Raw genomic sequence first — 20,389 nt, forward strand, 5'->3', positions numbered from 1 at the left:
ACCATCTTACCAGACTAAATAAATCAGACTGATTTATTTTTTCAGTCAAGTAAGAGGCATTAACTTGTGGTTTATTTACAGGTGAAGAATTCCATTTGTATCTAGATTGCATTATTACAAAAGCATTAAGTAAATGTTGGTTTAAGGCATTTTTATTGCAGGGAAAGAACTTAATTTTCACTTTCTTAATGAACTAGATTATGGAAAGCCTATTTGAGGAGCTTGAGACACAACCAAAACAGAAATCCCAGAAGAAAAAATTGTCAGAAGCTTTGGAAAGCATACTTGATTGTGTACAGAACCCTATTTTCCCATCATATATTGCAAGACACTTGATGAAAATTCTTCATGAAGTCCATGGTGAGGTAGGTGCAGCCTTTCTAGCTGTTTTATGGGTTCTGCACTTGATTGATATGCCGACATCAAATTTTTTAGTAATAATGCGGTTAAATAACTTCATAATGTATTAGACTATTAGGCATTAAGTTGACACCTCTAATAATATGCAGTAGTGCTGCAAAGTATGATTTAATGAAACATAAAATAGTTGCATGCTCCATGCAGGAATGTAAGGGCTGCAGAATTTTGCGCTGGAGTTGTTAAGGAAACTCCCTTGATGTTACTGAAAAAGACTGTTTCAGAAGAAGATTCTTCCAGAAATGTATTACCTTGGTTATACATCAGTGAATATACAGTTTTCTGTACAGAATTGTAACATAATGGGTAGTACTACAAATTTTTACTTGTATGTATTAACCTCTTATCTAGTATATTCAGAATTTTCTTCTTTAAGTGCTGGAAAACACATGAGCTCAGTGTTAAAAAAAAGAATGAAATTATGAATTCTTATGCTCTGTTCAGTTGTATGTGTCTTGAAAGGATTGTGAACTGCATAGAGGGTGAGCGTTCTTGCCCCACATTTGGGTTTTATAGAAGACAGCAGTCCTAAATCGATTAAAAAAAATTGTCTTTTTTCTGTCCTTCAAAAATATGAAATATTAATCTGCAAAGGAGAATAGCAAAGTACAGATGAGCATGTACTCATGGTAATCTCACAATAAGTCTTGCATTTTTCCTCTTGAATAGCTGCTGCATAAAGTACTGTATGCAGTGTGTTACCAGAGAGGGGATGTTGCAGTAAAATGAAACTGTGCTATTGGAAGTTTGTTGAAATGAGAATGGATTAAAACTTATGAATTTCCTCTGTTTACAGATGATTCTTTCTCACCTCTTGCCTGCACTGGACCGGTTGCTAGAAAAGGTCTTTAAGAAACCTGAGGCAATGTTGAAAGATGAAGTTGTTTTCCTGCATCTCATCCTTGGAAAATTTAATGGATATTCAGCAACCCTCTTGTGCAAGAATCAGCAGAGCCTGGATTTATTTATCAAAAGTCTGCATGCTGCCAAGAAAATCTATGAAGAAATTCCACCTTTTCAGATCACAGCACTTGGGCAGGTATGGCAAGATCTTTAATTATTTTTATGCTTAAAGCAAAAAGCAATGTTTTGGATTTGTTTTACAAGGACTCTTCCTGGGTTAAGGATTCCATAGCTTTTGACCCGTCTTTCTTTTAGTACAAGTTTTCAAGGTCTCCATAGTATCTTTGAAACATCTAAACAGGCTGCAAAACTTTCTCTCTTAAAATTACCAGAAGGAGAAATTGCTGCTTGCTTTATTTTTGCTTTTTGACAACTACGGAATAGCAACATCACGCAGGTGGATACCTGTATCATTGCCCGCAGACCCTACTGTTCCACTGTCCTTAGTTTTTGTCAGTCGGGCAGGAGCTGTACTTCATGTTTTCCTTCTGAGGAAAAATTGTCAAAAAAATACAGTAGGTGAGAAATAATCTCATTTGAAGGAGGCTACAAAGACTGCCTATTAGCCAGGTATTAGCATCTACTTACCAAAGGCTGGCCACAGCAAGATTATTACCCCACCAGGCAAGCTGTGCGAAAAATGTCAGCAGTCAGTACGTCCAATGGATATTTCAGAATTATGTGCTTTGCATCTAAGGATTCCTGGATATGTACAAATACATAGTTAATATGCAAATTTTTACAATATATTTTCATACTAACGTGTGTGTGATTGGGTGTGTCATACATAATCTAACCTTAAAGTTCCATTGCTTTTGATTTTTTTACCCTCTTACAGTAAACCTCTCTGCGTCCTTTCTTTTTTCCCTTTTGTAGATTACTAAACCATTCTTTGCAGCTGTGTCAGATGGGATGGTGCAACAGAAGCTATTAAAAGTATTGTTTGACTTACTGTTAAACTGTAAGAACCCGCTTTGTGCCCAGACAATTAGCAGCGTGTTCAAAGGGGTAAGTGGCAAACTCCAGAACACAGAAATATGTTCAAACCTGTCAGGGTGGTTCTGTGTTGCTACATTCAGTAACACTCGTTTATATCATTCATGGCATGAAAGGAATCAGAAACTATTTGTCACATGATATAATTGTGTTAATAGCATGAAAAGTTTGTTAAACAACTGCTTTTAGAAGATATTTCGTTAAAAACCATGTACCAGTCACTTACTGTACTGTGTGAATGAACTGAGCAGAAGTCACTTCTTTCTTCTGCTCTGATTTTCATTTTCTGAGATATGACTTGAATATGTGGATTATATACCCATATGAGCGTGAAAGGGGGATGTGTTTTAAAAAAAGGAGGGGGCAGATGCTGTATGACACGTTGTTCATTGGTACTTGCACTATTGTTCTGTGTTTCAGATCTCAGTGTGTGCTGAGCAGATTGTCAGAGAACTGGAGCCTCCTGAGAAAAACAAAAGTCCGGGCACTGTTCAGCAAACTAGAAGGCAGAAAATGCAGCAACAGAGGTAAACTAACTAGAAACCCAAAAATATTATCTTTACAGTTTAAAAATGCCACTTGTTTTACTACATTAGATAGTTTGTATTGAAAGCATAAGCATCTCTTTCTTCTTTTCTCCTGCAGAGTAAAATAACTCAGCTACTTCTGGCAGGAGAAAACCAACTCACGTTGCTGTTTGAGAACTGATGGAATGATAGTCAAAATTAAAAAATAAAATCCAGTAGTTCTAATGTTGAAATTTGCTCTTATAGAATCTGGCTTGACACAGTTGAACAAGATTCATTTTTGTAGGTATTAAACTCAGTAATAAAGGTGGATGGACAAATTGCATACACATGACTGAAGCCTACGGATGTTCATCAAAATGTTCCTGTTAGATGACTGAAAAGCAGTATTTTCTCTCAGTTAAAATGCTAATATAATCATTAATTTTTAGATCTCTTCATCTTGTCTCTTCTCTCCATTCTCATGGGGAAGGAGCTGTTTTTTCCACTGTACTTAATTCTTTTCTTTAAGCATCAGCCGTCAGCCATTGTTGAAACAGGATATTGAGTTGGTTTTCTTGGTTTGACCTGCAGTAGCTGTTCCTGTTTTCCTTCACTCACCTTGTTTAACAGTCATCACCCGTGAGATTTATCCACCTGTAAACCGTGTCTGTTAGAGTTTATAAACGCACACGTTTGCGCACAGACCCATTGCCTGTTAAGTCAGTGGTTAGACAACTGGTAGTTTGGAAGATGCAAGCAGATCAGCATACAGACAGTTATTTGGTAATAGATTATTTATTTTTTTTTCCACAGAAGTCTGCTTTGTGGTGTAGCTTTCTTGTATGCACAGAAGGCATGCTATACTTGTTTGTTTTTTCAAGTTTGGTCTGGATTTTTGTTGATTGTTTAAAATGTGTTGCTGCTTCAATCAAAAGCCCACACATTGTCACCTCTCCCAGGAGAAGCAGTAAAGGATATTCCTGTGTGAAAGAAAGCTTGTCTTTTTTTTCACTTATGTGTGTGTGTGTTCCCTGAAACACCATGCTATTTTCTTTGCAGATGTATATCCTGATTGTTTGTCTTACCTTTTTAGAAAGCCTCAAGATGCAGAATTGGCACCGGAGACAAGCCATTTCAGCTGGCAGAGGGTTATGCTTATTCTGGAATTACTGCAGCATAAGAAGAAACTTAGACGTCCGCAGGCGTTGGTACCTACGCTTTTTAACCTGCTGAGCCGGTAATGGTGCCTCCATAACACACGAGTCCTTGTGCATTCTCCTCTGCAGCAGATACTGTAAAGCGTTAAAATAGGGGCTGCTTTCTCTCTGCTTTGTTGCTGTGTTTTGTAGCTTAGCTTGCCTTTTTCACTTGAACTTCTTTTAGATAAATCGGCTGAGGGGAATGGGAAGTTGTTACAGCTTTTTTGCCCTTTGAACAATGGGATGTGCTTTTTAAGATTTTTTTACCTGATGCATAGCTTCTTACGTGAAGACTTTGTGTCTCAGCTGGAGGGCTTGGGATTGCTAAGAAGGACGACACCTGTGTTAAAACTGGCACAATTGGCAGGACTTGCATCTTTTGCAGAGCTGTTACAATAATGCTTTAAGCTTTAAAATTCCTCCCCAAACCTTGCAGAAAAACCTTCATCCAATGCAACCTAAGAAAACTGTTGCTTTCCCTGCCCGTCCTATCTCCAGGCACTTAGGAAAGTTTACGTATATATTGGGTATTTATCTTTTTTTGTTATGACTTGCCTTTATGTAGACTGGCAGTCGTATTTCAGGTAACCATCTTGTACTCTGTCAGTGCTGTGATAAATGTCTTTTATTAGACCAGTTGATGTATTTGAAAACAAAAAAGAAGGGACGCTTTTTGGCAAATGCTTTTTAGAAGCCTCAATTTAGAACTTCGGTAGAATGAAGATTGCAGTTTCTTATTTGTATCTTAGTATGCAGTTTGATCACTTATTTTTCTGTCTCCTTTTTTAATTCCCGATTTTTTTCCTGAACGTATAGCTGTCTGGAACCTACGGCATCAGAAGAAGAAAATATGGAATATACAAAGCAGCTAATCCTTAGCTGCCTGCTAAATATTTGTCAGAAATTGTCTTCAGATGGTAGCAAGATCCCAGCAGGTAAAAACTGCCAGACCCATTTCTTGGAACTTCTCTTACCAGTACAGCATTAAAACAATGGCCTCTACCTTTTTTCTTCTCTGAGTCTACGCTGTATTGTTGAGGAGGAATAGACTTCTTTATAGGATATACAAGTTTGGCACCTTAATCATTTTTTGTAGATCCCTTAGGTATGGTCTGCAAATTGAAACCAGTGCTTGAGTGTACTGTTTTTATTCCTACATCATTGACCATTAAAGTGTTAAACAGTTAATATTTTTTACTTGCAGATACCCTTGACAAAGAAAAATTCAACGTGGAGGTGATAGTTCAGTGCATCAGGATATCTAAAATGCCCCAGACACACCACCATGCACTGCTGCTCCTTGGTGCTGTTGCTGGCATGTTTCCTGTAAGTAGTACCCGAAATTTATGTGTCATCTCTTCTCTTCCGTTTCTAAATATTGGGTAGAGTGAAGAACATATAGAGCTGTTCTATGGGGAGAAATTTTCTGACAGGAGCAAGAGACAAAATTTCCCTGCTTTTCTAGGGCTTTCTGTTCCATTTTACTTGAAAACAAATGTCTGCCTTGGTGCTTTGGTCACTCGTTGTTTATGACTTGACTCGCAATGAAGAAATGGAAGAAGCTTTCTGTCAACAGCCGTGCCTCACCTTCCCTCTGTGGTCAAAGTTCTGGTGCATTGTTTCTTCTGACCCCTGAGAGGAAACATCTAAGCCAATAGCACTTGTATTCTTACAAGTTGTTGTCTTGTACAACACCAAGAAATGTAGTTGTAGGTGATAGAACCAGGGTGGTCTGATTTTAATTGACTGAGAACCGGGTCTTTTCTTCTATGGATTGAAATTTGACTGTACGCTCACTCTTCGAAGTAAGATTCTTTTGCTTTGAAACTACAAAAGCAGCACAATATATCCAGATGCATCAGACTCAATTTACAGCTTTATTTTTATTTTCTCCACACATTTGGAAAGATGCTGTTTTTCCCAAAAGGCAAAACTGGAATGTTTTTGACAAACTTGCGGAGGGTTTGGCTTTTTTATTGGTGGTGTTATTTTTCTGTGTCACCATCTTACTGCTGTCATCTGCTGTAGTTTATCAGAATAAACTGAGCTTTTATTCTATGTTAATATTGGCTCTAAGAAGATTTCCAAGGTCAGAATACAAGGAAATACTTTGTACAAGTCTCATCTCTGTTTTTAAATCTACAACACTCCTTCAGTTCACTAAAACTGAATGAGAAACGTACCCATAACTACTTGTTCTAAGTTCTGGCAAAATCTAGGAAACTAATTCTTCATCTAGGTGACACCTCTAAACCAGTCCTCTTAAAATTAATTACTGTGATTACGGTGTCACCTGAAAACAAAGCCAAATGAGCATGATTGCTTTCCATTGTATGACTGTAGATATTACAGATGTTTTACAAATATAAAAAGGGTGGGTGGAAAAGGTGCTGAAAATCGCTGGCATCTATACGCCACGCTCATATTTGTGCTTCTGCAAGTCTCCCCATAGCTGATTTTGCTTGTCATACTACCATGGCACTCAGTTGAGGAGTACAAGTTATTTCATCAGGCCGAGCTCTCAATTTACACTCTTTAATTACTTGGTTAGAAGTGTATCTTGCTTCTATAATTACTTGGTTAGAAGTGTAGATTGCTTTAACAGTCACATAGTAAGTAGCTTTAAGGGACACTATACATTTAAAAATAGATAGTGGAAATTGTGGAATATACTTATGATTCTCATTTTCTTTTATAGGAATCTCAAGGCATTTGTGGGAAGGAGAAATGCCTTAAGGTATAATATGTAGGCCAATACAGTTCAAAAAGCAAACTAATCTCATCTGTTTTCTTTTCCAGGATAAAGTTCTCCACAACATTATGCCCATTTTCACATTCATGGGAGCAAATGTCTTGCGTCTGGACGATACTTACACGTTCCAAGTAATTAATAAGACAGTGCAGATGGTTATTCCTGCTCTTATACAGGTAAATTTGTCTACCTAATGGAAAGGAGTAGAAAGAAAGTTAATAATAGGATTATTAGTTGAGTAAATGGTTTAGAATATCAGTGGTAGAATGGGTTGTAGCCTATTCTAGGGTTATTTTCAGATAGATACTAAATTATATATAATAACCGTATTAACAGACTACTCATCTGACCAACTGCGAGTTCTTTGCACTACTGCCTCATTTTAATCTTATGAGCTCCTGCACTTTATAAGCGATTTAGCCAAAGCAGTATCACAATGGTACCTAAAGAGGACCTGAACCATACTTTTAAGTTGTTCATCATAGAAATAGCAGGCAAGTTCAGTAGAGAAACCACTGCAAATAAGAAGAAGGTTATTAGTCCTATAATAATACTATTGATATGACCATGACATACCAAACACGGTTTGAAGGAGGTGGAAGGGTAAAATATTTGAGAAATGCCTGTATTTTTCCTGCTGGTGTTTGTGTTGGTTTTCTTGGTTTTTGTCTGGACATCTTAGATAAATGGTTATAAACCAAAACAAAAATGCATACTTGTTTTTCAAAGGGGACATATTTCCTTCAGTCAGATTTCACTTGCACCTAATAAATCTTAATTCTAGAGTCATTCATAGATTTAAACATGAGAAATGCCATATAAATTTCTTACGTAAAAATGAATTGGGGAAAAAAAAATGTTCTTCTGACAATGGGCTGGGCATTTCCTGGTGTATTTTTTAACGATATGTATGCACATTTTGCATCTTCTTGCAGATCTCTGTTAGAAAAATCAAGTTGCTGTCTCTCTTTTTTAAATTTATTTTTTTGTATTTAAAAACTTTCATAGCAGCCATCACAAGTTTCTGTGACAAATTATTTATGGCACACACAATTATGACAGGTGGGGAGAGCCTAAGGTTACTCATGTAGCCTACTTGTATTATTTTTGCTAGGCCCTTGAATGCAAGACCCTAACTGTCAGGCTTACAGGCAAAGTTTTCAGAAGGACGTGGCATTGCGTTCTCTTGAAAACATCCTGCTTGTTTCAGCTGATGCCAAATAACGTTTATTTCTTTCTGTTTTTCCTTTTTTTTTTAAGTTTTATTTGAAGCATCTTGCTTAAACACTGAAAAAGAACTGTGTGATTTAAAATTGTTATTTTGGAGCACTTATATTTTCCTTGAGATTATGCTTTTGTAACGCCGGTATCAGGCATGTGGTGCTTTCTCTCATTTTCTGAATTTACAAGAAAGAACCGGTACCTGTCTGTGATAACCTGTTTGAACTGCTGTACCTGTTTGTACGTAGGCCGAAGACAGTGATTTGTCAGAGTCCTCGGGAAGCGTGGAAGAGGTGGTAATAAAGATCGTGCGTGTGTTTGTGGATGCCTTGCCCCATGTGCCGGAGCACCGACGCCTGCCAATCCTGGCCCAGCTGATCACCACGGTGGGAGGAGATAAGTTCCTCTGGGTTCTCCTGGTGCTGCTGTTCGAGCAGTATGTGACCAAAACTGTGACTGCGACATCAAGCACAGACAAGGTTAGAAGACTCACGGGGTCACCTTTTTCCTCAAGAGACTGATCTCCTTGTTTTTGTTCGTGGTACCTTTAAGAAGGTGCAAGACAAGCCCCTCGGTTATGCTAAAATAAGTAGTGAACTCTGAGCTGGTGCTATAGCAGAACCTGATGGTGAGGATTTCTGTTGCAGGTACAATATTGTTTTGACCTGGAGCCTGAACAATAAATAAGATAATATTGTACAGCAATCCTTGGCCTGAAGATCTGCTAGTCTAATTATGAAGTGCATCAATATTTTTTAAATTGTTTTATTTTTCTTTAACTGTGTTTGTGAAACATGGTACTGGTCTTCCTGTACAAATCAAAATAAACCCTGTTTTGATGTAGGCATCTGATTAGGTGAAAACATAGTTTATGCAAAAAACTAAAAGAATTATTACAGGAACATTGTTGAGAAGATACAGTCTATGCTGTGGCAAATTAATCTTTCTGCATCCTCTGGAACTGTTCTTTCCAAGGGCCTGCTGCTGTTACCCTTGGTGTTAATCCTGGCGGTATCCAGCTGATGGCATTTTCACAAACTCACTGAGGAGTTTTTGAGTCTTTTTATCGTTGTTATTATTATCATTAGTTTTTTTAATTCTTGAAATAATATTTTTTTTATTTCTAAACCATAAACAGGATGCTGTTCTGGAAGCAGACACTGAATTTTGGATTTCCATTTGTTGCGAATTTAATGTACCATCTCAGTTCCAGAGCATGATGAAAATAATCCAGTACTTGACAGAGCTGCCAGAGAACAAAGAAGGTAAACACAAAACAGAGCCAGCACATAAACCTTCCTATCACAAGGGACAAGGGGTTGTGGTTTTAAGTGGTCTTGGTTGGTCTAAATTGGTCTAAAACCAATGGACAATGGTTTTAAACTAAAAGAGGGTAGATTTAGACTAGATATAAGGAAGAAATTTTTTATTATGAGGGCGGTGAAAAACTGGAACAGGTTGCCCAGGTTGGTGGTAGATGCCCCATCCCTGGAGCCATTCAAGGCCAGGTTGGACGGGGCTTTGAGCAACCTGATCTGGTTGAAGATGTCCCTGCTCATTGCAGGGGGTTGGACTAGATGACCTTTAAAGGTCCCTTCCAAACCAAACTATTCTATGATTCTGTTACTCTTCTAGACAGAAGCAAAGGGATAGAGAATTACTCTAATGACTTTTTTTTTAATAAAATTGCTAAGATATGTGATTACTTTTTTTTTAAATCCTTTTAATTATAGATTAATTTGAGTACTTGGAATCATTATTCCTCATTTAGAAGGTTCAGTCACTAATTTAGTTGAAATAAAAAGCTATTGTTCATAGCAGACAAGATCACAGGGACTACCAGTCACTTCTGGGGTTTCTTTTACTACATTTCTTTCTATTACAATATAGTGGAGCAATAATTAAATAACAGGTTTTAATACTTTTCCAGTCCGTTACTTCAAAGAGCATCAGGGAAGGTGGTTGAGGGTTGGTTGTTTCTTTTTTAGTTAGGACTTGCCCTGTTTGTTGTTTGAATACGTTTTCTCAGACAGAAAGCACCAGGTAATAACACTGAAAACAGTTTTCCCAAATAAGTGACACACAGTGTGTATGGTCCTACCTCAAAAGTCTCTTGTGTTTGTAGCCAGTGTATTGTAGCTTTAGCACCAAGGAAAAAAAAGATTCTTCACGTAAAAATGATCAGATGGAATGGCAGTGAAATAGCACTACTTCCTTTGAGGCTGTTGAAATGAAACAATTTATCTCCTGGGGTATTTCAGAGCATCTTTTTTGGTACTTTGACATGATTTTGGATGCTGCAGATTGACTATCCTTGGTAGGCATCTGACTGTAGTTTTTCTTTGTTTCTGTAATCAGAAATCAAATGTTTTTTTTTTCTTGGCTGCAAATTTTTTTCGGTGAATATTTTCAACAGATGATCCTGGGCCAAAAAAGTCAAGACCATGCAAGACAAAGATAAAAAATCAGGATGGGCAGCTCTTCAATGTGGAATCTCACTCAGACAAACAACTTCGGCATTTCAAATTCTTGTCAGTCTCCTTCATGTCACAACTTTTATCATCTCAGAGTTTTGTGAAAAAGGTAATAATGGCAGATTGCTTTAAAACTGATCACATTAAGTAATTGTGCCTAGATGAGGTTTAATTTGCTTTTTAGTATGGCTTTACATTCAAAGCGGATGGAAGAACACACTGTCCAGTCTATTTTGCTGACACCTGTATTGACACAGTTTTGAAACCTCTCAATAATGTTAATTATTTTTTAAAAAGGCTTTTCCAGATAGACTCCATTTGTGTGATTGATGAATAGGTAACAAAGTGAAATTCTGATCCCAGTGGATTCCCACTGGCATTGCAGAGTCTGGGATTTCACTCGCGGTCCATATAACTCCCAGGTTTGGTGTGGGATTCATACTGTTAACTCTGAAAAGAAAAATAAATGTTACAAATTTTAGGCTGCAGCTTTAGCTGGAAGTAGTTCCCAGTTTTTCAGCTGAACATCCACCAGTTTGAACTGTATTTGCTACTGTGACTGCATTGCCGAAGATTCTGAGATTTTCTTCTAGAACAATGGCTTAAGTGCAAATGTGGGGAACTCATAATTACCATGTTAGTGGACATTTCATTCAGAACAAATTTGACTATACTGGGATATTAACTTAACGAGGGGACTTAGCATTTTCGTTCTTTTTAAATCAGATTGTTGAATGTGAAGAAACGGAAGAGCTACAGAAGTTGGAACAGAGGTATGCTTTAAATCTGCTCCACTCCTCCTACTTTTAGGTTTTAGTGCAGTTTGGGAATATTTTGTAAGTGTAATCCTATTAGAATATTTATTTATTTCCCCAAGGGTACTTTTAACGTCCTTGGCAACAAGCTGTATTTACTATATGCAAGTTATTTGGGTTTTGTTTTGTAAGGGTTTTTTAATATGATGTGGAGTTTTTGAAATTCCTGAAAGATTGCTCTACCCACTCCTACAGTATTTCTGATAGTGCTTATTTACATACTTGGGCCATAACTATTATGCTATTGATGGAGTCTCTAAAATAATTCCAGAATTTTAGCAAAACATATCACTTCATTCATAGGAAAAAAAAATCATTATTCACAGGTGCTTCTATATTGGTGTAAGAAAATTACCGGTAATCACAGGTCACAGTTGTGGTCATTAGGCTGTAACTGCCAATGATGCAAAATTGAGGGTTTCTTCTGCGAAGGCTTAACTTTTATGTTTGTTCCAAGTGGAGAAGTGTGTAAGATTTATTTTAAATGCTGTGTTCCTTAAATGCTAATTCTTAAAACATCTATGTCTTCCCAGATTGTTTTTCTTTTAAAGTAGAGTTCTACTGTTGCATGCAGATGGTGATTTGGGGGTACCAGGTAGACTTCTTTAATGTGCACGATTGTCCTTATTGCCATAGCTTTTTGTTAATATGCAGATGTGATCTGCTAGTCTCTCCTTGAGGTATTTAATTTTCTTTGATTGTTGCAGTTCTGTGAAATTTTGTGCTTTCCAGTAATAAAGTCAACTTCTTGAGTGTCCTTGTTACTTACTAAAAGATGCTTCCTTTCCATCTAGGCTATTAGAAGAAGTTCTTCATTATATAAACACTGTGGCGTCTTCAGTGGAAGGAAATGTGAACAAGCCAACAGCTAAATTTTGGAGGGTTCTGCTTAACAAGTCCTATGATATGCTGGATAAAGTATGTCTCATTAGCCCTCATGTTAGCAGTGGGGCATTTCTGCTTTTGTTTATTAGTATGGTTATAAGCTTTGTAGGATTTCTTGTTGGATTACTACTAATCTTTATTGGATGGTCTGCAACATGGTGCATCATTGTTTAAATTTATCGAACAACTTCAATAAATACAGCAAACAGCTTAGACAGAATAACCATGAACAAAAAAAAAATCAGGAATGCTTATTTTCTCTATTTAGTATTCCACTGGCTGGAAGCAGTTACTTCACTATCTCTCTGGTGTAGGAGAATGGCTTGTGGCAGCATTTCTCACTGTTAACTCATAAAATGATTTAATGCTAATGGAAGTGTTATATATTTCTACATGAAGTTTAAATGGAGAAAAAAAATTCCTTATGCTTTTCTTTCTAATCTTTTTCTGATCAGAAGTATATATGTAGAATTGGACTGTCTATCTTGTTGCATGCTGTAGAGCATACTTCTCTTCACAGCTTGGGTTTTTTGGGGTTTTTTTGCCTGTGAAGCGTATTCCAGTTTTCATGATGTACGTGCACAGGGCACTACCAGAAGTATTTTAGGGTAAGAAAAGATAGCTCACCAGTGTAGACAAGAGGAATTGCTGTGGAGATCTTGGAGCTAGTGGATAATGGCTGATCAGCAGCCAGTGAACATACATTAAGTACTGTAACTGGAACCTGCTATGTTCTTTTGCTTGCCTCAGATACAGCATTGCTAGCCTGTCCTCTCTTTTTTGATCCCGAAACCCATGTGAGAAGCTGAAGAAAGTTTGCCTGGCTTATATGGAGGCTACTATGTCACAGTGCATGGAAGAGCATTTATGGTATTGCCTTGTGTTTTCTCGTAGGTCAATGCCTTATTGCCAACAGAAACCTTCATCCCTGTAATTAGAGGGCTAATGATGAATCAGCTCCCATCTGTGAGACGTAAGGCCATGGAACTTTTGAACAACAAGGTGCAGCAGCGCACGAAGTGGCAGAAGAGCCAGGTGAGGCGAAGTGTTTAAACTCTGTTCCTTTAGCGGAAGTACCTGGAGAGAAATTGATGTGGAAGTGGTTTGCTCTATGTTAAGCCATCAAGTACCGGTGCCAAGTCTGGCAGGCAGCTCTTGAGCAGTGAGACGTAGGCTACCTGTCCATATAACCTTCCAGATTCTGAGTTCTAATTGTATGTCTAATGTGTGCGTTCTCTGTCCTCTTAGATCCTGCAGCTCTTGGAGCTAGTTCCTGAGCTCATTGCTATAGTGCAGTGTAAAAGAAAGGAGGAAGAGGAGGAGCAAGCCATCAACAGACAGACTGCTTTGTTCAGCCTTAAGCTACTCTGCAAAGGTTTTGGCACAGAAAATCCATTGCCATTTGTACCTGTTCTGAAAACCGCCGTTGATCTAATTTCTTCAGAGAAGGAGGAAAAGAATGTGATGGGAAGTGCTTTGCTGTGTATAGCTGAGGTCACCTGTACACTGAAAGCCCAAGCAATACCTCAGCTTCCAAGGTACCGTTGGGTTCTTTTTAACAGAACCAACCACAGCAGGAATTAGTTATACTAAAATACGTTACTGAAGGAATGCTAATGAAGGCCAAGTGGCAGTCTGCCCACACGTGTGTTTCGTGTACGTAAGAATAAAGGTATTCGTAGTGCTTGAAGGGGCTTCTTGGTCGTAGAACTAAGAAGCTGGTGGGGAAATTCTAAGTTTTATAATCAGTAGAGTTCCTTACGGAGTCTGCTACTGTGAGCAGAGTGGCAATCTTTATGGCTTTAGAAAAGTCAGACCATATTCTATATTTTTACTGTAGAGCAGATTGCATTTAAAAACAGGAGAACCAGTATGGCTGGAAGCCCTACATGTTACATTATTTTATTCTCCCTATTCAAGAAGAATTCAAGCATCTAACTTGTTGCTTTTAAGACTGTTTTATCTCATTAAAAATGCAGGTTTCTTATTGTCATTAAATCTTTAAACTAAAGGCGGGGCTTTGAGCAACTTGATCTAGGGAAAAATGTCTCTGTCTATGGCAGGGGGGTTGGACTAGGTGATATTTAAAGATCCCTTCTGACCCAAAACATTCAATGATTATGTGATTCTAAACCTAATATCCTTTGTTAGCTTTGAAAAAAATGAAATACAGCCGAAGAGCCTAGAATACTGAGTTTTCTCAAACGCACATGTAGAAATTCATGTGAAAATTGTCCCTGCAGGCTTAACAGATGGATTTATGTGATTGGAAATGTGACTCCAAATGGTCAGTGGTTTCACCTTTCTCTATTTATGCTTGGTTATTCACAGGCTGATGCCGGCACTGTTGAAGACTCTAAAAAATAAGAAGGAGCTGGTCTCCAATGAGATTTACTTGTTGAGTGCCGTCACTGCTCTGCTGAAGGTTGCAGAAACATTACCACACTTCCTTAGTCCTTATCTTTTGGATTGCTTGCTGCAGGTGAGCCACTTGACTCCTGCAGATAGGTAAAGGGGGCCAGGATCCAGTTCCTAGAAGCTACAGAGATTATTTTTTTTTCTCTCTGAAACTTAAGTAGGAGTGTGTGCCAACTACGTGGAAGGTTGTAACATATTTCTTTTCTACTCAGCTTCTTATGCAGATAACTAAGATACTGAATGTAAGAGCGTCTCCTGCTCCTCCCTCTCGTAGGTTGTAGTTTGCCTCTTTGGAAAGGGAGATGAATCCTGAAGGATCATTCTGTAATATCCATGATCTCATCAAATGTGTATCTAACAGTTCTAGTTAGGGTAATTTTGACCTCCTGCTTCTGACATGCACATTTTCTCCGCATTTGTCCTCTGAAGACAGTGAAAGTCTGTACGCAGATATTCTAATGTAAGGTGCTCCAAGTGGTGCAAACAGCAAAATTCCCCTCTGACACTTGCAACAGACAACTACTCTAAAATAAGTTCTTGAGTTGTTTTAAATATGCCTAACTGTTGTTGGATTTCCTGATAGGTTGTCCGTTTGGAAAAGATTGTGGTTGAGTTTGGTCCTACTTCCCAGATAAGCTTACGCGTAACATCATTGAAAACTATCCTAGCTACACAGCTTGCTCCCCGAATACTCTTGCCTGCAGTTACAAAGTGTTACAGTGAAGTGGCGAATACCCGGAAGGTAAGGATTTTTTTTCATTCTTTTGCATTGTGATTACAAAGAAAGAAAGGGAAAAAAAGAAAAAAAAATAATAAATAAGTAGTGCAAAATTTGGTTTAACTGTTCCGTCTGCATCCCCTCCCAACCTCTTGCTCACCGCCAGCAGAGTGAGAAACAAAGAAACTCTTAACCTTATGCAACCACTGCTAAACAATAGCTAGAACACTGGTGTGTTATCAGCGTTGTTTTGGTAACAAATCTAAAACACGGCACCTTATGAGCTGCTACGAAGAAAATTAACTCCATCCCAGCCAAACCTAGCGCAGTCTTTATATTATCTCTGTTTTGTACCACAATGGTGATTCAGGAAAGTTAGACCTGGGAGAAATGCACCAGTTTAACGTCCTTAGCATGTTAGATGATGAATGCTCAAGAGACCGTCCCATTTATAGAGGTCTTGGTTTACCTGCTAGGAACACAAGTTGAGTCATATTTTTCATCTGGGCTTTCCTCCCGTTTCATAGATGCAAACCTTTCAGACTTAGCTGTTGTCTCCAGGACTGGAGAGGGGAGACCAAACTTTTTTCAGGAATCCTACTAACTTAAGCCCCCAAAAAGTACAGGAGAAAGTTTATTTATTTTATTGACAGTATTTTAATGGGCAAATGTGTGAAGTGCAAAAATCCTTGTTATGTTTCTCAGTTACTGTCAGTATCACAGTTGCCTGTGCTTTGCTTTTGTTTTGGCAGAACTGCCTGGGTCCCCTTATGAACATTTTGAAGGAGCACATTGTTGGTATGGAGAAGGAGGACCTGATCTCCCATCAGTCTGAGCTGACGGCACTTTTCATGAAAGCCCTGGACTTCCGAACAGAGCATGCTGAGGTGGCTTGTTCAAGGGGATGAACAGCAGCAGCTCAACCTCTACATGCTAATTCTATCAGTTGTTTTAAAAATATTAGTAGTTTTCATTGCACATGTGCTCTGAAATTCTGGGTCTCAAATATTCTGTGCTGGAATTGTTCTTGGGGTACAAAACATTATGGTTAGGTATTTAGTCTGAAGCAGACAAAATTAAAACATGCTTTGAAACCTCAAATTTTTCCATTTCAAACTTGGAATTATGTTTTCTAATTTTTTCTAGGATGATTTAGAGGAAGTTGGTAAGACAGAAGCTTACATTATTGATTGTTTACTAAGTATGGTTATGAAACTTTCCGAGGCTTCTTTCAGACCCCTCTTCTTCAAGGTAAGAAGTTTAAATATACTTCGTCTGCATCAGCATATTTGTATTTTCCAGTGCAGAGACACAGGAAAGAGCTAATCTGCCTTTCACTTTCAGCTCTTTGACTGGTCCAAAACAGAGTCTACCCTAAAAGACAGACTGCTGACATTCCACCGAATAGCAGATTGCATTGCAGACAGGCTCAAGGGTCTCTTCACCCTGTTTGCTGGTCATTTAGTGAAGCCATTTGCTGAGACACTGAACGAGGTCAACGTTTCTAAAACTGGTAAATTTTCAATTACTAACTACAGAGGGGCATTGGCAGGCTAACTCTAATTGCTGAAAGAGGTTAATTGTAATTGCTGAAAGTTTAGTCTTAAAGCATTTACTTCACAGCACATACCTCTCATTTCTCTCTCTCTTCTTTCTCTCATAAATAAGGCATCTTTCTTATTCTGGTGGAACCAAAGGACATTTTTCATCCATGGGCTCTGGGCTGCCAGTACAAAGTTGAGACCACATGAAAATTTTCAATGTCAGTCCCAGTGAGTTCCATGAGAATGAAATTGTGTGGAAAGAGGGTGACTTGTTTCTGTTTGGGGTTTTTTCTTTCTTTCTTTTTTTTTTTTTCCATTCATTGACTTCTCTTATATGCTACCTGGTATATTCAGACTTCTCTGTTTTATTGGCAAAAATAGGTATTACTTTTTTTGTATGGGAAACTATTTGCCCATCCCATTTGTAGTGGCCTGAAGAAATTATCCGTATCCACAGGTATGGCCAAGCACTTTTTCTATAGCCTGTGGCTGTTCTCTTTTATCCCCAGCTGACTGTGAATGGCAGTGGCAGACCTGTAAGGGCATTAGCTAAAAGCCAGATAACATAATGCATCCACTGTATTGTTCTGAGTGATGAGTATGTAATTGCTGTGTAGTATATCCTTTAGCTATACTCACAAAACATTAACAATGTTTCTATCTTGTGGGGAAGTTTTTTGTTTTTTCATTTTTTTTTACGATTTTTTTTCTTGTTCTTGATTGATACGCAGATGAAGCTTTCTTTGACTCTGAGAATAGCACAGAGAAGAGCTGTCTACTGTTGCAGTTCACCATAGACTGTCTGCACAAGCTCTTCCTGTTCGACACCCAGAAGTTCCTGAGTAAGGAAAGAGCAGAAACCTTGATGATGCCTCTGGTCGATCAGGTATTGACAAACAGAAAAATGTAATTCAAAGATGACTTCCCCCCAACTCCCCCAACCTGATTGATTTCTTTTATTTTTTTTTTAACTATCAGTCCTCAGTCTTCTCCCTTAACAAAAAGGGAGGAATTAATTCATTGTCTTTGGGCTACAGTATTTACTGCTTTGCCTGAGGCTCTAATTACTGATTTTTTTATCCTCTTTCTAAACATCCATATTCGGTACGGTTCATGCATGTTGTTGAGCTCTTGCAGGCTAGCGTGCTCCCACTGATGCTCTTTGATGTAACTCTTGAGTACGTGAAAGCCAAAGCTAGACGGGCTTTTTGGCTGGGTTTATCTGAGCCTGGATCTGTTTGACAAGATTTTTACTTCCACAGCTAGAAAATATGCTTGGAGGAGATGAGAAGTTCCAGGAAAGAGTGACAGCACACCTGATACCCTGCATAGCTCAGTTTTCAGTGGCAATGGCAGACGATTCTCTTTGGAAACCACTGAACTACCAAATCCTACTGAAAATGAGGCACACCTCTTCTAAGGTTGGGAGCTATCAGAATTTTAATTGGTTTTGTTGCGTATGAAAATGGGAACAGTGCCCCAAAAACCAGAAGTGGATTAACCTGTTCATTGCTGAAATACTAGCCTAAATTAAAATACTGATATTGTACTATGCTACTCTCAAGTTCTAGAGAGATACATACAACATGGCCTTCTGCTCTTACTGTAATATTCTTACAGTCAATATTCCACCTGTGGATGTCTTCCATAACTCTGTGGTTTGGGTTTTTTAAAGATTTTGTAGCTGTTGGAATAAGAGGTAACCTGTTTGTGTATGAAGAAAGGGGCACTTTAGAGGGGGAACTGGAAGACAGCTATTTATCAACCTTCAGACCTATTTATCATATAGAGTTTTGTCAAGACTGTCCTACTTGAGAGTTTATATGTATTCAGGGGGAGTACTTGGTTTTTCATTGTACTAAGCTAAGTTCGTCTGATACAGTGGAACAGAGTGGCATTGTAACAGGGAGTTAAAGTCTGTTATATCAAATAACTTCCAGCAACATACCTGCTTCTTGCAACCCATTTTTGCTTTGACATTATCTTAACCCAGGTGTTGATATTTAAATTAGCTTAAAATTAGTTCCCTTCAGTAGGGAAAGGTACTTTACAAACTTATATGGAAAGAAGGAACAGGGAACTATACTGTAATGTTTGTTTCCTTACAAAGATTATTGTTTTGTTTTAGGTCCGATTTGCTGCTCTGCTTGCTTTGGTAGAAGTTGCACAAAAACTGAAGGAGAACTACCTGGTCCTGCTACCAGAATCTATTCCGTTCTTAGCTGAGCTTATGGAAGGTAATGTTCTAACATGGTATTAGTGAAGGCAGACAACTGGCCTATAACCAAAAAAGAATCAGGGCCACTTATTTCAAAGATTCAGACAGGATAATTGATATAAATCTTAGGAATCGGTATACAGTAGCTTAAACTGTGCAGGATGCAAACTGAAATGGATTTTATCCAACACACTCCTAAAGTTCAGTTAAATTACAGAAGTTTCTTCAGTGCTATAGGCTGCGCACATCTCCTCAGTTGTATCTTTCAAACCAGTGTTTATAGTAGAAAAAATTTGCTTAAGTCGTGAGTCAGTGCCAAAATATTTTTGAATAATTATTTCGTATCTAGCCTTGAGAAGTGATGAAGCCTTCCTAGGGTAGCTTTGTAATCACTATTCTACTTAATTCCTGCTTTATTTCTTTTTCTAGATGAATGTGAAGAAGTTGAACAGCAGTGTCAGAAGACAATTCAACAACTAGAAGTCATTTTGGGAGAACCGCTCCAAAGCTACTTCTAAGTTGGTCCCCTTTGTTTTCAAGTTTTATCTGAATCATGTTAGCTTCACACGTGCAAGTATTACAGGCAAACTGTCATACTAATTTTTATCAGAGCTAAGATCTTAACTTTTTAATAAAATATTGTAAGAATTTGGCTTTATAATTTCTGGATGGTCTGGGGACTTTTCGTATGACTTTTCCGTAACTGCTCTTTTCTTAACAGTGGAAAACTGGAGCAAGCTGTAAGCAAATTCTGATAGCTGGGCACAAACAGAGTGACAATTTGTGGGACTCACTGAATTCCACTGTGCTTGGGGTATGCAGTTGCTGTCTCTGGGGAGGGGCTGTCGTGCTGGAATGTAAGCATGGTACTCGCTGGACCCATGCACTGCAAGCCCGAGAATCTGCTTTTCTGTCATTTTTAGGGAATTAAAAAGTAAACCCACTGAAGATACTGAAAGAGAAGTCACAAGTAACTAGGATTGATAGAGGAGCTAAAGCTCTTTTGTAGTCTTTAAAGACTGCTACTGATTAGCGTCTTATTCACCTGAAGATCAACAATAAATTGCTTGCTATGTTAATGAGTTTACCAAAAAACTCACCACCTGTTTTGCACCAGGACTCAGGCACTCACACTCCGTAAAGGATGGTTTTAAATGCAACTGGTTAGAACTAACACTGTAATGAGGATAATCTCACATCCCCTTGGGTACTGGGAATGGGCCTCCTTTCAGGGTGCAGCACAGCTTGCAGATCCTGTCTGCGGAAGGGTTGTCCCATTGTGGGCATTCATGCTCTTACAGGATTTTCTTAAAAGAAAAC

At 38.3% G+C, this 20,389-nt stretch overlaps 1 protein-coding gene across 1 annotated transcript in view; it reads left to right on the plus strand.

The window, feature by feature from the left end:
* The window catches only part of HEATR1 (HEAT repeat containing 1), a 40,210-nt gene extending 19,904 nt beyond the window's left edge, over positions 1-20,306 (plus strand). The window contains exons 22-45 of the mRNA XM_063328964.1: positions 198-365; positions 1,214-1,456; positions 2,197-2,328; positions 2,737-2,843; positions 3,919-4,062; positions 4,841-4,959; positions 5,229-5,350; positions 6,824-6,952; positions 8,246-8,476; positions 9,136-9,262; positions 10,414-10,580; positions 11,198-11,244; positions 12,081-12,204; positions 13,066-13,206; positions 13,420-13,709; positions 14,503-14,653; positions 15,173-15,331; positions 16,060-16,194; positions 16,454-16,558; positions 16,652-16,820; positions 17,583-17,737; positions 18,114-18,272; positions 18,980-19,088; positions 19,499-20,306. Coding sequence (XP_063185034.1) covers positions 198-365; positions 1,214-1,456; positions 2,197-2,328; positions 2,737-2,843; positions 3,919-4,062; positions 4,841-4,959; positions 5,229-5,350; positions 6,824-6,952; positions 8,246-8,476; positions 9,136-9,262; positions 10,414-10,580; positions 11,198-11,244; positions 12,081-12,204; positions 13,066-13,206; positions 13,420-13,709; positions 14,503-14,653; positions 15,173-15,331; positions 16,060-16,194; positions 16,454-16,558; positions 16,652-16,820; positions 17,583-17,737; positions 18,114-18,272; positions 18,980-19,088; positions 19,499-19,587 — 3,522 coding nt within the window. The 3' untranslated portion in view covers positions 19,588-20,306. The remainder of the gene's footprint in view (positions 1-197; positions 366-1,213; positions 1,457-2,196; positions 2,329-2,736; positions 2,844-3,918; positions 4,063-4,840; positions 4,960-5,228; positions 5,351-6,823; positions 6,953-8,245; positions 8,477-9,135; positions 9,263-10,413; positions 10,581-11,197; positions 11,245-12,080; positions 12,205-13,065; positions 13,207-13,419; positions 13,710-14,502; positions 14,654-15,172; positions 15,332-16,059; positions 16,195-16,453; positions 16,559-16,651; positions 16,821-17,582; positions 17,738-18,113; positions 18,273-18,979; positions 19,089-19,498) is intronic.
* Positions 20,307-20,389: the final 83 nt, after the last annotated feature.

This window comes from Chroicocephalus ridibundus, chromosome 3 (genome assembly GCF_963924245.1).
Source record: "Chroicocephalus ridibundus chromosome 3, bChrRid1.1, whole genome shotgun sequence".
Lineage (NCBI taxonomy): Eukaryota > Metazoa > Chordata > Aves > Charadriiformes > Laridae > Chroicocephalus > Chroicocephalus ridibundus.